The 14,328-nt window shown below is 32.8% G+C and overlaps 1 protein-coding gene across 3 annotated transcripts in view; it reads right to left on the bottom strand.

The window, feature by feature from the left end:
• The window catches only part of LOC148280905 (tensin-2-like), a 194,312-nt gene extending 182,393 nt beyond the window's left edge, over positions 1–11,919 (bottom strand). For 2 of the 3 annotated variants that reach the window (XM_088227613.1, XM_088227611.1), the window contains exons 1-2: positions 11,610–11,919; positions 9,380–9,662 (exon numbers count right to left, since the gene is read on the bottom strand). In XM_088227613.1, coding sequence (XP_088083739.1) covers positions 9,380–9,487 — 108 coding nt within the window. In that variant the 5' untranslated portion in view covers positions 9,488–9,662; positions 11,610–11,919. Of the gene's footprint in view, positions 1–9,379; positions 11,193–11,609 lie in introns of those variants that run through there. The other variant, XM_088227612.1, reaches the window with a different exon arrangement.
• Between the last annotated feature and the right edge of the window lie 2,409 nt (positions 11,920–14,328).

Below are 14,328 nucleotides of genomic sequence, written 5' to 3' on the forward strand. Positions count from 1 at the left end.
TTCTTACGTCCATTAGTATTTTCTTGAAGGAATATTTTTAGAACGAAATCGATAACCGAAGAACAACGTTAGGCAGTATCTCCAGGTGTTCGCATTTCTGGAGCAGGCCAAACAATCGATTGTTTGCTACAGCTTTGCGATAAAAATACTCGTAAAATGTTAGAAGGCGATAGTAAAACGCGTAAAATTAGATTAGTTAAAGAAAATGTGCACCAGCCTGCATGCAACTTGCAAATTAAGATGACTGGACTTAAAAACATAAATCATCAACATCATCATAACCTTTCCGCACCTAATGCATAAGGCACTGCATTAACACACTAATTGCAGCGTATCTTGATTATTTTTGTTACATGAAGGTAAAATAATCAGTCTTACGCTTCAGGTGCCAGTCCAGGGACTACGAAATATTCTCCTGTGAAAACTCAATTTCAAATAAATATTAACATACATTTCAAATGAATAAAAAATATTTTGAATATGTCCAATTGTTTTTAGATAAGGCTGGAGTGATACTCCTTAAGAAGTTATTAAGATTGAGATTTATCGCAACAGAGACGAAAATACTTTTGTGAAGAGAATACGGAAGACTAGGCATTTACATGGCCTATGAGCTGTCATTGGCAGATTTGTGTGGCCACATTACACACTGTTACATTCAACATTCTGCCTGTGTTGAAACATCCACATTCTCTCAACTCTTGCATCTTTTGACTTTTGTTAAGTTAATGAGCTGTAACTTTTATTGATGTGGGCGAGATTTATCTGGCAGAATTATTTTACCTACTAGGCAACCCCTGAAAATACTTTACAAGGGTCGGGTACAGAATTAAAGAAATATCGATGTTCAAACATTGTCAAAATGGTGAATGTTACGCAGTGGCCATTTAAACTAGCCAATTACAGATCACAAGTCCTGCAAATGCCTAAACTTCCATATTCCCTTCCCTAAAATGTTCCTCATCTAGGTTCTATGGCATGGATCTTTAAGTCCAACGTCAGATTTCTTTTTTTTTTTAACAACATTTTGTAGAGGGTCAAAGTCGATTGAAAATCATTGAAGTATTTTGTATCCACATACATAAATTGTAACGTTTTTTTATTGATATTCGTTATCAAATAGTTTAATATAGCCACAAAATTGTCTAAAAAATTACTCCCCAATGTTATTGCGATTTACGACATTAGCCCTTATAGATCCAAGTCACAGATATGTTAAGTAAATTATTATTTAATCTAAAATTTACATTTGAAGCACTAACCTTGTGGTTATTCATTATAAAAAAATAAATAAAGAAAAGAAAACTTGAGTACTTTGGGCATGTGATGAGAAGCGAAAAATATAAAATTTTACAAGTCATTCTACAGGGAAGGATTGAAGGGAGACGCAGTGCAGGTAGAAGGCGCATCTCTTGGCTTAAGAACTTGCGCGACTGGTTCCATTGCAGCACTCAGTCCTTGTTCAGGGCAGCTGCCAATAAAGTAAGAATCGCTATGATGATTTCCAACCTCCATCGGGGAGAGGAACCATAAGAAGAAGAAGAAATAAAACAGCTTTGTTTTTAAACACTTATTTTGTTTTACACCTTACCGACCGGTTTTAAAGCTATACACGCTTCTTTATTGTATAAACAATTATCTAATTTCTTACCATCAAACATTAAACCTGAATTCTACAAAACTAATAATATAAAAACATTCTCAAAGTTTTTTAATATAATAAATCTGGCATAAACAAATTAAATTGTATTTATTTTGATTCAATCTACAACATTGGAAAAACTAAAAGAAACTTCAATATTAGAGTAAAAGAACACTTAAGGTGCCTAAATAATAATATTTTTTTATGAATTTGCAAACCATCTGATAGTAAGTAGTAGTATAAAAATCATAACTTAAATAAAGACACTGGATTAGAAGTTCTTAATTTTCAAAATAAAATATTAAAATTAAACAAATTTGAAAATCTTCGACATTAAAAAAGCGATTCATCAGTAGAAAAAAAAACCCAAATAAACAAAACAATTTTGTTTTTAACCACTAATTTTTATTTTTCACCGACCGGTTTCAAAGCAAACAAGCTTCTTTGTCAAGTTTACGTAACTAATGAATTAATTCCTTTTTATTTTATTTCTATCATGTTCACTAAATACTACACGTGGACCCAATAAATCAAGTGGTTTTTTCTTACACGGGTGGTAATTTGATATCCTTATTTTCGAAGTAAGCCAGGAGAGGACTAAAAGAAATATTGTTTATTTGGTTATTAATTATTGTTTTCTTATTATGAATCGATTTTTAATCCACTAGTTTAGTTTTAAAGATCGGATCCATTTAAAATTACGCTTTATATCCTTACAAGACAAATACTTGATTTATTAGTTCCATATGTCGGTAGTCAGATGGCAGAAGGGACCATCTGTAATTTTCAAAAATACATAAGTGAGCTGAAATAAGACTCAATTTTATGACTTTAATCCACAAACAAAAATATTTTAGAGTTGCTTTTTAATGATAAATTACCACTCTAAATTATGCACAGAAAAAATACAAATGGTCCCTTGTGCCTACCGATGTTATATTTAGTAAACGTTGATAAAATAAAATAGGATAAAATTGATTGGTTAAATATACCTTGATAAAGAAGCTTGTATAGCTTTGAAACCGGTTGGTTGGACAAATAAATAAAAAGTGGTTAAAACGTTTATTTATTTTATTATTATTTATTCATTTAGTCATCATCATCATCATTCCCTTTCCGCACCATCATCACCATCATCATCATAGGGTACTGAATTGTTACACCAATCGCAGCGCATCGTGATAATTTTATGGCTACATGAAGGTAAGGTGATCAGTCTTACGCTTCAGGTACCAGTCCAGGGACTATGAAATATACTAGTGTGAAATCACCCTTTAAAATAAATATTTCATATCAACCATGTCAGGAATCGAACCCGAGACCTCTCGAATGGTAGGCAAACGCACTAAACATTACACCACGAGGCCGATTTAGTAGCTTCGGCATTTATCAAAGTTTAAACGTAAGTTTTTCTAATGTAAAAAAATCACTAATTACGATGTTTTACAAATTAATATCTACAAAAAATATTTAAAGTTACGTTGTTTATACTATAAAAAAAATAATGTTTAAAATTATATCGTTTACCACTAGCGTAGACAAACTTGAAATAATAATTATCAAAATTTCAAAATTTTATTATATAAGGTATAATTTTATTTTTTATTCCCTTTTCGCTCTCAAAATAATCAGTCTACGTTATAGGTGCAAATAAAAATAATAACACAATAATATTTTTTTGGGCACTAAGAAAAAAAATTACATTTACTTATTAAAAATAATATTAATACAATGCGTACTTACATTAAAAAAGCATTTATATATATTCCTATGATTACAATATTGTCTATATATTTCCAATGTTTTTTTTGTTGCATCTATCTATGTAGGTAAACCCATACCAAGATATATGCAATGCAGGGTCTGTGAAATATTATAATGTAGAAACCATAGAATTAAGAATAGTCCAGAAACCGCATACGCACATCAATCAGAAGGCGACTCAACTACTCATAAATAGTAGGTTTACGTTTTGATCCATAAGTTTCTTTGTAGACGTCGCTCAGTACGCAATTCTTGATTCGAATTTAACCATGCCGTGTTGTGTCTTTTTATAGTGCATAAATACTGCTAGGATCTTAAAGAAACAGGAGGCAATCACATTTCATGTGTAATTATCAAATGAATGTGTTTGTCACAAATGCATTACTTAAAAATTGAATTATTTTTGAACTGTTAGATTGACGAAGAAACAAAATGGAAATTTCGTTAGTGTTGCCAGAGTAGTAAATTTTTTACCCTACTACGCTCATATAATAAGAGAAATAATGGAAATTGTACCTCGGATTAAACAACGCCATGGTGGACATTTGGCCGACATTATCTTTAAAACATAAAATATTATTTAACATGATATAAAAATATCCGTTTTATGTAAAATAAAATTTGTTTTATATCTTAAGTTCAAAGTTCAGTAATTCAATTACTCTTATTAAAAGACCCTTTACTTATCTACTCTATTGTGTCAATCAATGTTTCCGAGTGCACAATAAATTTTTAAAAATTAACAAATTGTTTTTTTTTTACCTTACATTTGTGTTATGGTTGTATTCTTCGCGATCTGGCAATTTTACTCGTTGACTTCAAGTATGCGCGCGGCGAAAGTGTGCCTAAGTGGGGGAATTATTGGACACAGTCCGATATATTCAAATATGATTCTACGCTCCTTCTGGACTATTCTTAATTCTATAGTAGAAACAGTTTTTTATATCCATATTTCACGGGAATCGAACCCGAGACCTTTTACATGATAGACAAACGCGCTGACTTGATAAAATAATGAGAATTCGATAAAAATATATGTAATTCTATCGTGGCGAGTGGATTGGTAGGCAGACTAATCAATATACATAATAAAATATTTTCTTCATACAGGAAGCGAAAAAGTAATTAAACATTAAAAATAACTACAACGAAGCGAAAATTAAAATGGTTTAAAAATCATCGTAAAACGGTTTATGTGATTTCGTAGTTAATTAATTTTTCTAATATCCGCTGGGTTGTTAGAAGTTAGAACATAACACTCGACATTTTGCGGTAGTAAAAACAAAATGCTGCTGTATTTTAAAAGGTCAAAACATATCATTGTAACTCAAATGGGAGTAAAAAAATAAACGAGGCAAGACCACCCAGAAAAACTAGTCATATTTCTATGGTATTTGAACGTATTCATTCACAATTCAATATTACACAGAACTATTGTACTTATTTATTATTTGTAATGTGTGGTTTACCTCAAAATGTCATGCTAAATCATTATTAGCCATGTTTCGAGGAAGTTGATATATATTTTTTAACTTTGAAATCGTATGTCATTTTTTAATCCCTCTACTAACCATAAATTAGTCCAAATATAGACCATGACGAACTATCTTCAATTTTAGGAATTATAAATATGACCTTGCGTGTTAATATTTTTTTAAAACTCCATAGAAACTATAACCCAATTAATTTTATTAATAAAACAGGTCGATAAAACATTTCTTCTATGTTCCTTTAGCTCTTTTACTTCACAAAAGTCGACAGATGGAAGAGTTGAGGACAATTGGTTGTTTGTAAATAGACAGAATGGTAAATGGTACAAAGTGAATGTCAAGTAGCCTCTTAAACCTGCCAATGACAGGTAATAAGCACTGTAAATACCTAGACTGGTACTAGTTCCACTGGTATTCTTCAAAAATTTAGCCCCCGATATCTCTGCCTTTTGTTTTTGTCACGTAACACCTCTATCCACCCATGTCTTCGATGCTTATCCTAAAGAATGGCAATTTAATTTCACGGAAGTGTGATAAATGGATTTTTGATCTTGGTTTGCTAAAACCTAATTATAATTTTTCATGATATTTATATGTGAACAGCGTCATTCAAAAACACATTACGATTGTATCTCCACTCCTTTCGACTGTAAAAAGAAAAGATGGCCAAAAGGGTGACACGTGTGTCACGTTTAGCAAATGCTAAAACGAGTGGACCATATAATATATTTTATCAGTTCTCAGAACGGCAGCGAAAAACAACAAACACATTCTTTAGTATCTGTAATACGATCCAACGTGCGTCGAATTAAACCAAGAATTTCTAATGATAAAATCATTCATACTATTAACAATAAAAGAGTTTATAAGAGTAGTCTAAAACAGTGTGTTTCATTATTAAGGTATGTATTTAAAAAAAAAACATTTTATATCTTTATTTGTGTTCAACCAATGTAATTTTCTGTTCCGTTTAAAGTTATTAATATGTTATTTTTTATGTTTGAAGCACTTACTTTGTGGAACATTATTATTTAATATATTAAAATAAAATCACTTTGTTTTCACGTACTACTTATATTTTTATAATTTGACAACCAACTAGTTTCGCCAAAACTATGCATTCTTCGAGGTTAATTTCAAACTAAAATAACATACATAAAAAAAAATTGTAATAGAGAAAAATTTTATACATAAACAATTATTCAAATAAAATTTTAAAAGATTTACCGGATGACATAAAACCAGCATTTTACACAACCAATAATATAGGAAGTATACTAAAAAACACTAAACAAAGAACTGATAAATTAGATCGATCAGGCATTTACAAGTTGATGTGCCATGACTGTAAGTCATTTTATACAGGAAAAACATCACGTACTTTTAAAACTAGACTTAAGGAACATATGAGATGTCTTAAAAACAATAATTTTTTGGAGTTTGCTGAACATATCCTAGCTAAGTCACTCAAACTTTGAAGATGGCATCGAAATTTTACATACCAACAAAAAAGGATATGCACTTGATTATTTTGAAATATTGGAGATTAGAAAGGCTGTAAATAAAAATTTAAATATTATTAATACTCAAATAAATCTTAGTAATAGTCCAATTTGAATTATGTCCCCTCCCCCTAAATCCACACACAAACTCCTTTTCCTCTCTACTCACGTAGCAACGCCCACTCTATTCTCACTGTGAAAATTTTATAAATATACATATTATAAATTAATCCTGAAGAAAGCATAGTGTTTCCGAAACTAGTTGGTTGTCAAATTATAAAAATATAAGTGGTACATAAAAACAAAGTGATTTTATTTGAATATAATAGGTTTTTAAACGTGCCGAGCCATCCTTAGGTATTATACTGTTCGTTAAGATTAGTGCCGTGAGAGTCAAGGATAACATTTAGGTGACATAATCTGTAATAATAATAAAAATAATGATGGTTTATTAACAAAAATTACAAATTCTTTATCTATACATACATACCTATGTAATAGATTTCTCTGGATTATGTCTAGTCTGCCTAACTAGGTACAACCTGTTTTAAGGCAGACATTTTTATGCAAAAATAAACAATAACATAACTACCCACTACTTAATTTATAATAAAGTTGTACAATATATATACCATTTATTATTTTAGAATGTTTTTAGTAAGTTTTCCGATTTTTCTCTACCTAAATCTAGTAACCATTTTATTACAAATTTATTCAATTGAATTCGGGTCGTGATTTTGTAATGTTCGGGTAACATATATAATATTTTGGGGTCCAGAAACCTGAAATTTCTTTACCCAAATTCAGAGTTCGTGGTAGACCCCATGACCCATCCCTTGAAACGATATTTCTTAATATGTGTATTTCAATAAATAATAAAAGTGTTTTTGATGGACGTTTCTCGTGTATTTATACCGCTACATCAAACAGAAACATTCTTTCGGGACATTTTGTATATGTAAATTATACGGTTTTATGCATAAGGTAGAGCAGGCCCGTGTTTGGAAATAACTGCATAGTAGAAAGAGCTATGGAGATATTCTCTATTCTTTCCGGATGCAGAATTCGCTAAGGAGAAACTCGCAAGGTCGAGATCGGAACGCTGCGAGATGAGGTACGGACTGTGGACTGTTATTGCGAAAGCCAAACGGAACTAGGTACGACTTTTCTCTACAACTGGTCCGGAGCAAGGAGTTCCTTATGAGGAACTGTATGGAGGACAAGAGCATTCTTGGCTCGAGAAAACGGCACTTCCAATGCGATGCGCTGACGTCTCTATTTCCAATACTGACCGCCACCAACACTGATTAATAATGTGGAATTTATATACAACGCTCACTAGCAGATAAATAGATTTTCTGGGTCCTAGTTTAGTTTAGTTTACTAAATGTTATTAAATATTTGTATATAACCACTTACCAACTTCTCTATGTCTACCGGTTTCAAAACGTACCCGTCTCTTCGTCAGAACACCAATTAAACCAAAATGCAAAACCCAATATACACCTTCACCATAGTTTTACCTCAAAAATATAAAACCAACGCGACATGCATTTTAATAAGCACATGCACTGATGAGTACAAACTTGCACTGATTAAATTACTGACAAAGAGACGGGTACGTCTCGAAACCGGTAGACATAGAAAATTCGTTAATGGTTATATACAAATATTAAATAACATAATCATTTTCCAATTTCCTATTAGTTTAGATACATATTTTTTTTTAAACGACGCATTCAGTATAAATTGGTTTATTATGTCGTGATCGTGTTATTGTTATACAGATTTATTGGTGATTATTTAGAGCTTTAAAGTTGTAGAGTAAAAAATACCTCAGATCAGATTATTACCACCTGGCACATTTATTACTATTATTTGCCAAAATCATTGCCGCCAGTTGGCTGTCCTGAGTTATAGAACACCTTTATGTATTTAATGTGCATATTATTACTATTTATTATGGAAATAAAGGGCAAGTGATACTTAGATCCATAAGTTTGGAATACTCAGAGACAGGAATTCACGACATCTTCGAGTCTGGTCTCAATCTCAAAGTTCCATTCTCGACGATGTCACGAAAGCGATGAAACCGGTCACTGGTTATTCCAATTTGTGGATCTAAGCATCACTCGTCTTTTATTTTCATAATAAATCACAATGAACTACCACCGATTCCCTAACAGACAGAATGTTTTAAATAATATTGTGACATTATTATTTGTTACTACTCGTACTTCCAAATTTACACAACACTTAAGAAAAACACATTATTTCTATTCCTTTTTATCGTAATTAAATGAGTATGATGGTGTGGCGGCCTCCGTTGTGTAGTGGTCAAGACGCCTGACTCACGCACGGAAGGTTCCGGGTTCGATTCCCGGTGAAAACACAAAAAATAATATGTGGTTTTTCTCAAGCCTGGGTGTTCTGTGTTGTAATTCACCACTGTAATTGGGCCTCCTGGTCTGTTGTGGTGCAAAAAAAAATAAAAAATTAGTAATTTCATATGTGTACATATATTTCATTACCTTTTTTTATAATGTAGACTTGTACACGCTTATTTTTAAGAAAAAAATATAAAGAAGCAATAACAATGTGAATATGTAATAGCCCAAAATTCCCAACCGTCCATGCGCATTGTAGCTGCAAGACGTGTTAGTTTTTTTATTTATTGCACTAAAATGGCTCAATATAAATTATCCAACTATACATAAAAATATACAATTACATAATATGATACCAATGTTCTTTTAGCTCGACTATTTTTATCATAGAAATGTAAGATAGGCACGTTGATATTGATTTTAATAAGGCGTCAGATAAACACGGGTACTGAATCCACAGATAAGTGGTTTCAAAGTTTCCTTCGCGTGTAGATACATAAAAAATTTAAGCAAACAGCTTTACAACTAATACGCTAGTTTTTAGTTGCATTTGAATTACTTGTTACAGATATAATGAAAGAAAATATCACAAACCTCTCCATTCTCTGAAGAGCTAGCTCGCTGCCGTATGATAGTTCCGTTCCCGATAGTCACCTTCTTGCGAACTCCCGCTCGGGACTTTCTACCTTCCTCGGGAAACATCACTAGCACAGTTCACTCGAGCCACAAATCACTCCGACAGATTTCCCGGATCCATTCTCGTATTATCACTTCGGGACACGTTAGCCGCTGAGAACGTTCGCACTTTATCTTATCGCGGAGCCACTCGACACTGACAATACGGCCGCAGTCGAATCACAAACAGGTCGCGTAAAAACTGTAAAGAATATGCAAATGAGCGACTCGATCTCTTGCAAATACTGTCGCGCAGATTCGCGAGATGTTGTCCTATCTAAATGTTCGATTGTCCGACGGACATGGAGCGCCGGTATTTAATAGGACGCGATCGGAGATCCGAGATCTGGCCGCAGTTGCGCGAGGCGGGTGCGGGTAATCCACTTTGCAGAAGTACGATTTAATGCAGGTTCCGTGACCGGAATGGTGTATGATTGCGGAAGATTCATATCGGCCTTTTAAGGTGGCTCGGGTCAGACAAATCTGTTCGCGATTTATCCTTTGAAGTTCGCGATCTCGGAAACTCGACAACGCGCCCGTAGACCGTTCGATCCGAAGCACTAATACTGGAGTAACGTAAAACGCGAAAGGCATTAAACGTCGTGATCGTTTTTCGTTCGGTAAGATATCGCGTATTTAGACATTATCTAGGCGCTGATTAATATATTGGCTTTTGTAAATTATAGATTCATTTGCATATCGAGCGAGCATTAATTCAAATTGCACGATATCCGCTTCTTGCAACCGATGGCCGGTGGCTGCGGCTGTCGGCGCGCGCGACGATCACACAGGCCTGACTACCGACTGCCGTATTAAACAACCTCCGTATAAAACTTGGGTTTATCGCCTTTGGCGAATTCGATTAATTTATCGCGTGATACCGCGGAGATGGTCAGATGTAGTAGCGGGTTAGGTGACAAATATTCACGATAATAAACAATAACTTCAGCTAGTTAACATGTAGAAGTTGAATAATAGATTAACACATATAAATAGTGACTATATGTTCTATGCACATAAATCATTATAGTAATAATATGGACGCAATAAGGCACAGAGTTAATAATCGGAGCGGATATTTCAAACAACGATCGGTCACCGATCGCGGGTGACATCGGAGTATTTATTTATCAGGTATTCAGCGCGAATCAAATGTGTCTAATCGAATAAGAACAAATGCATTTTAAATTAAAAGATCTTGCAGCAAAAGGAGGTGGATAATTCGATTAGTAGAAAACAGGACTAAAAGATTATATATGTAGCATGTAAATCCGAGAGGAAGTTTGGTTCGTACTGAATAGCTGACAAGGTAAAATCTTTAATCTCATCGCTGTTCCACTCCTCTTGCTGGGTATGAGATCAGCCAAAGGCAGATAAAGCCGGTCGCTGGAGATTGTGGAAGGTGGTAGGCGGTATGGCCGAGGGTAGCGGATACAGAACTACGCAATTTTCCAAGAAACTGAGCGAACTTCGGAGCATAACTGGTCCGAGAACATATCGTGTAAATCCTGTGTCGCTGATGTATTCAACGTTATATTACATTATCAGATTCAAAACAAAACGTTCTGGGCTCCAATGGATATCAATTGAGTCAGACGAGACTAGTGAATTCAAAGAAATAGCCTGATTGAGTCAAAAATATTGTGAACAATTCCGTATCTACCAATATTTTATTACTGTATCGACAGGTCGTGGAAGCCCTGTAACCAATATCTATATATCTAAATTCTTCAATATTAAAAAAAATATTTTTCTTCATTGGAATATCGACAAAATTATAAATCTCATTAATTTTTCTTATCAATATACCATTTATTTAAATTCTATGTATTAATCATCCGCAGCGAGCTATTTAAATTACAACCTTGAGCGAAGTCGAAATAAGGATCAATTAAACGCATTTGTCAATAGATAAAAATTATCGACAACCAAAACCGAGACCTTGAACGTTTATTATAATCGAATTTGACACTCGACGTTCGCAGTAAAAATGTTATAAAACGAGGCATTATAAACAGCCTCTATAACAACTCAATCAAAAACCAAATTAAAAGATTGAAGTTGTTTACCTACTTAATACTGAAAACTTTTATTTAGAAATATTTTAGTGAACGGGGACATTGACACTCAGAAAAACAGTAGAACTTACACTTAGAACAGAATCCTGAATAGAGCAAATTTTTTTCGTGAATATTTAAGTTTTCATATTCATTAGGTTAGGAATAGTATTTTATAGTAATAGAACCACAAGCTCGATGTAACTTGACCGCAGAAACTGGATTGGAAATCTTTTCGCGATTTTTTCGCCCGAGAACGGTACAAGTGGAAGCCTCCGCGGAGACCGTTTGGCTACAGATTAGGTATGACGGCTCTGACAGGTAGCGAAACCGTAAAGTAACTTCGCGAGCGACAGCATTCAGCCCGCGACAGGACTCGACCGGTCGGACGCCAGGAGAACACTGCTTCAGCATGAATAACTGAGGACTGATTCTAGTTGATCTTACCGGGAGGCTTATCGCTACTTCCTCCCTTCCTCTCCGCCCCCCCGTCCCGCCCACGTCTCCGGGAAACTAGAGCTTAAAGCTTACAGGTGTAAAACTAGACATAATAATAATGCAAGATATCGTAATATATTAATTTTGCATATGAAACAAGTGCATATATTTGCAACTGCTTGCACAATGTTTAGATAAAAGGTTCAATAGGTAGTAAATTAAATAAATTAGATAAATTTGAATTTGAATAAAGTGTGTAAAAAGAGCTATGTTTATATTACTTAATTAAATGAGTACGGTGAGTTTAATACGAGATAAAAGAGTTTGGTAATACATATTCGATCAACACGATGTTGCATGTGGAAATTCTTTTTTTTTACCTGTTTATCTATCAATCTTTAAAATAGAAAAAAAAAATTAAACAATGTTTCTCGGCATGTTGTTTTTGTTTTTTAAACAAAACCAATATAGTTTTACAAAAAATTATGCAACACGGGGTTTTGCAAAAAACAGTTAAAAATAAATCATACTTTAAAAAATACCAGAAAATAATTGGTGATAAATCGGGAGAAGAGAGATTGGAAAAAACGGTAAGTCATAATTCAAATTGATTAAATTTTTCCGTTATCTTTTGTAAAAAACTTTTTTCTAGTAATAAAAAATATTCGATAAATTAAATAAATATTTTAACAGAGCGTAAATTATTATAATCTGAATTAAATGAATTTAAAAAAAAATAATGATATAAACAACATAATCCCATCTTCTTCTTAACTTATCCCAATCCTAATATCTCCCTTTCCTTTGCATCCCTTTTAACACCTTGAGATTCTTGGGAACGTAATTATTTTTTTTAACTCGTTCATATTATTTTTTGTTCATTAGTATGTTTACAAAAAGTGTTTTAGAATTGCAAAAAATTGACTCATACTCGTACATTACTATTATTACGAGTATGTGGATGATTTAGAAATCTTCTGTTGTTTTTTTCAAATAAATAAATAAAAAAGGTAAAGTATAAAGAATCGGGCTGTGGTCCCGTGGCTAGTGACTCGGACTCACGGCTCAAAGGTCCGTGGTTCGGATCCCACTCTACTCCAACTTGATTCCCGTTTTCTATATTGAGTTATTTAACACTCGTTGAAAGCGGCCATTAAAAATGAAATATTTTGGTAAATCATAAAAACGCAAATATTTCTTTTTTTGATTAAAGAAAAAAAAACGCCTTAAACGGTATTAGGGTATTTATAGTAATTTCAAACAAAATATTAATCATATTATGGTTACTATTTGATTACTTGGTGATCCAAATGTTCAAGCTCATGACTAATAGTATAGTGTGTAGTCGTGTTGAATGTATCAACAAACATCACGTCAAGCTCCCGTGACTCACTGTTATGCCCGTGGACTAAAAATTACTCATAAAATAACAACGGTTTGAGTGAGTAAAGGGTGGGTTTTACTCGAGTCCACCCATTCTTTCTATTCTCGGGAAGTAGCCCTTTGGGTTGAGTGACACTTCATGCACTCTCGTTACTGCCCGAGCCTCCGAGCCTTGGTGAAAGAATTACGAGAAAATTGAGAACTCTCGGAGAAATTTTCCATTGAGATTCAAAAGAAAAAGTGTAAAAAAAAAATTTTGGTCGTTTTTTATCCTATTTTATGTAAATAAATCTTCGCTAAACCCTAAAAAATATATAATCCTTCGTAAGACTCGTAAGAAACAATCAAACACCATCAATTGTAATAGAAAATGAAAAACTTAATGAAGTCACTGAAATTAAATATTTAGGTGTAATGTTGGATTCAAAACTTACATTTCACCAAAACGCTAAGATGGTAATAAATAAGATTGCAAAAAAAATATCAATTTTGGGAAGGATCAGAAGATTTATTGATAAGGACTCCTGCAAAACTATTTACAAAGCAATTATTGAACCACACGTTAACTACTGTAGTAGCATTTTATTTTTATCAAACAAAGAAAACATAGATAAACTAACTGTATTACAAAATAAAGCCTTTAGAATCATTTTGAAAAAAAACAGATATACGAGGGTAAAGTCGATGGTAAATGAAATGAAATTATTAACATATAAACAAAGAATATTTTACAATACAATGATATTTGTTCATAAAATTATAAACTCTAATAAAAAAAAGGGAATTTTGGAAAAAAATTGATCGGAACCAGCTTGAACACAATCACAATACTAGAGAAAAGAACAAAATTAGACTTCCATTTAGGAAAAAGGCAAAGTCAAAAAATTCAATTTTATTTAAAGCAATTAAAAAGTATTACGAAATGAAAAAAAATATTTATGAAGAAAAAAACATATCAAAATTTAAAATAATGGTCAAGACATATGTGAT

Source organism: Micrasema longulum, unplaced genomic scaffold (assembly GCF_059751315.1).
Source record: "Micrasema longulum isolate JH-2025_06_02 unplaced genomic scaffold, ASM5975131v1 h1tg000513l, whole genome shotgun sequence".
In the NCBI taxonomy this organism is placed as follows: Eukaryota; Metazoa; Arthropoda; class Insecta; order Trichoptera; family Brachycentridae; genus Micrasema; species Micrasema longulum.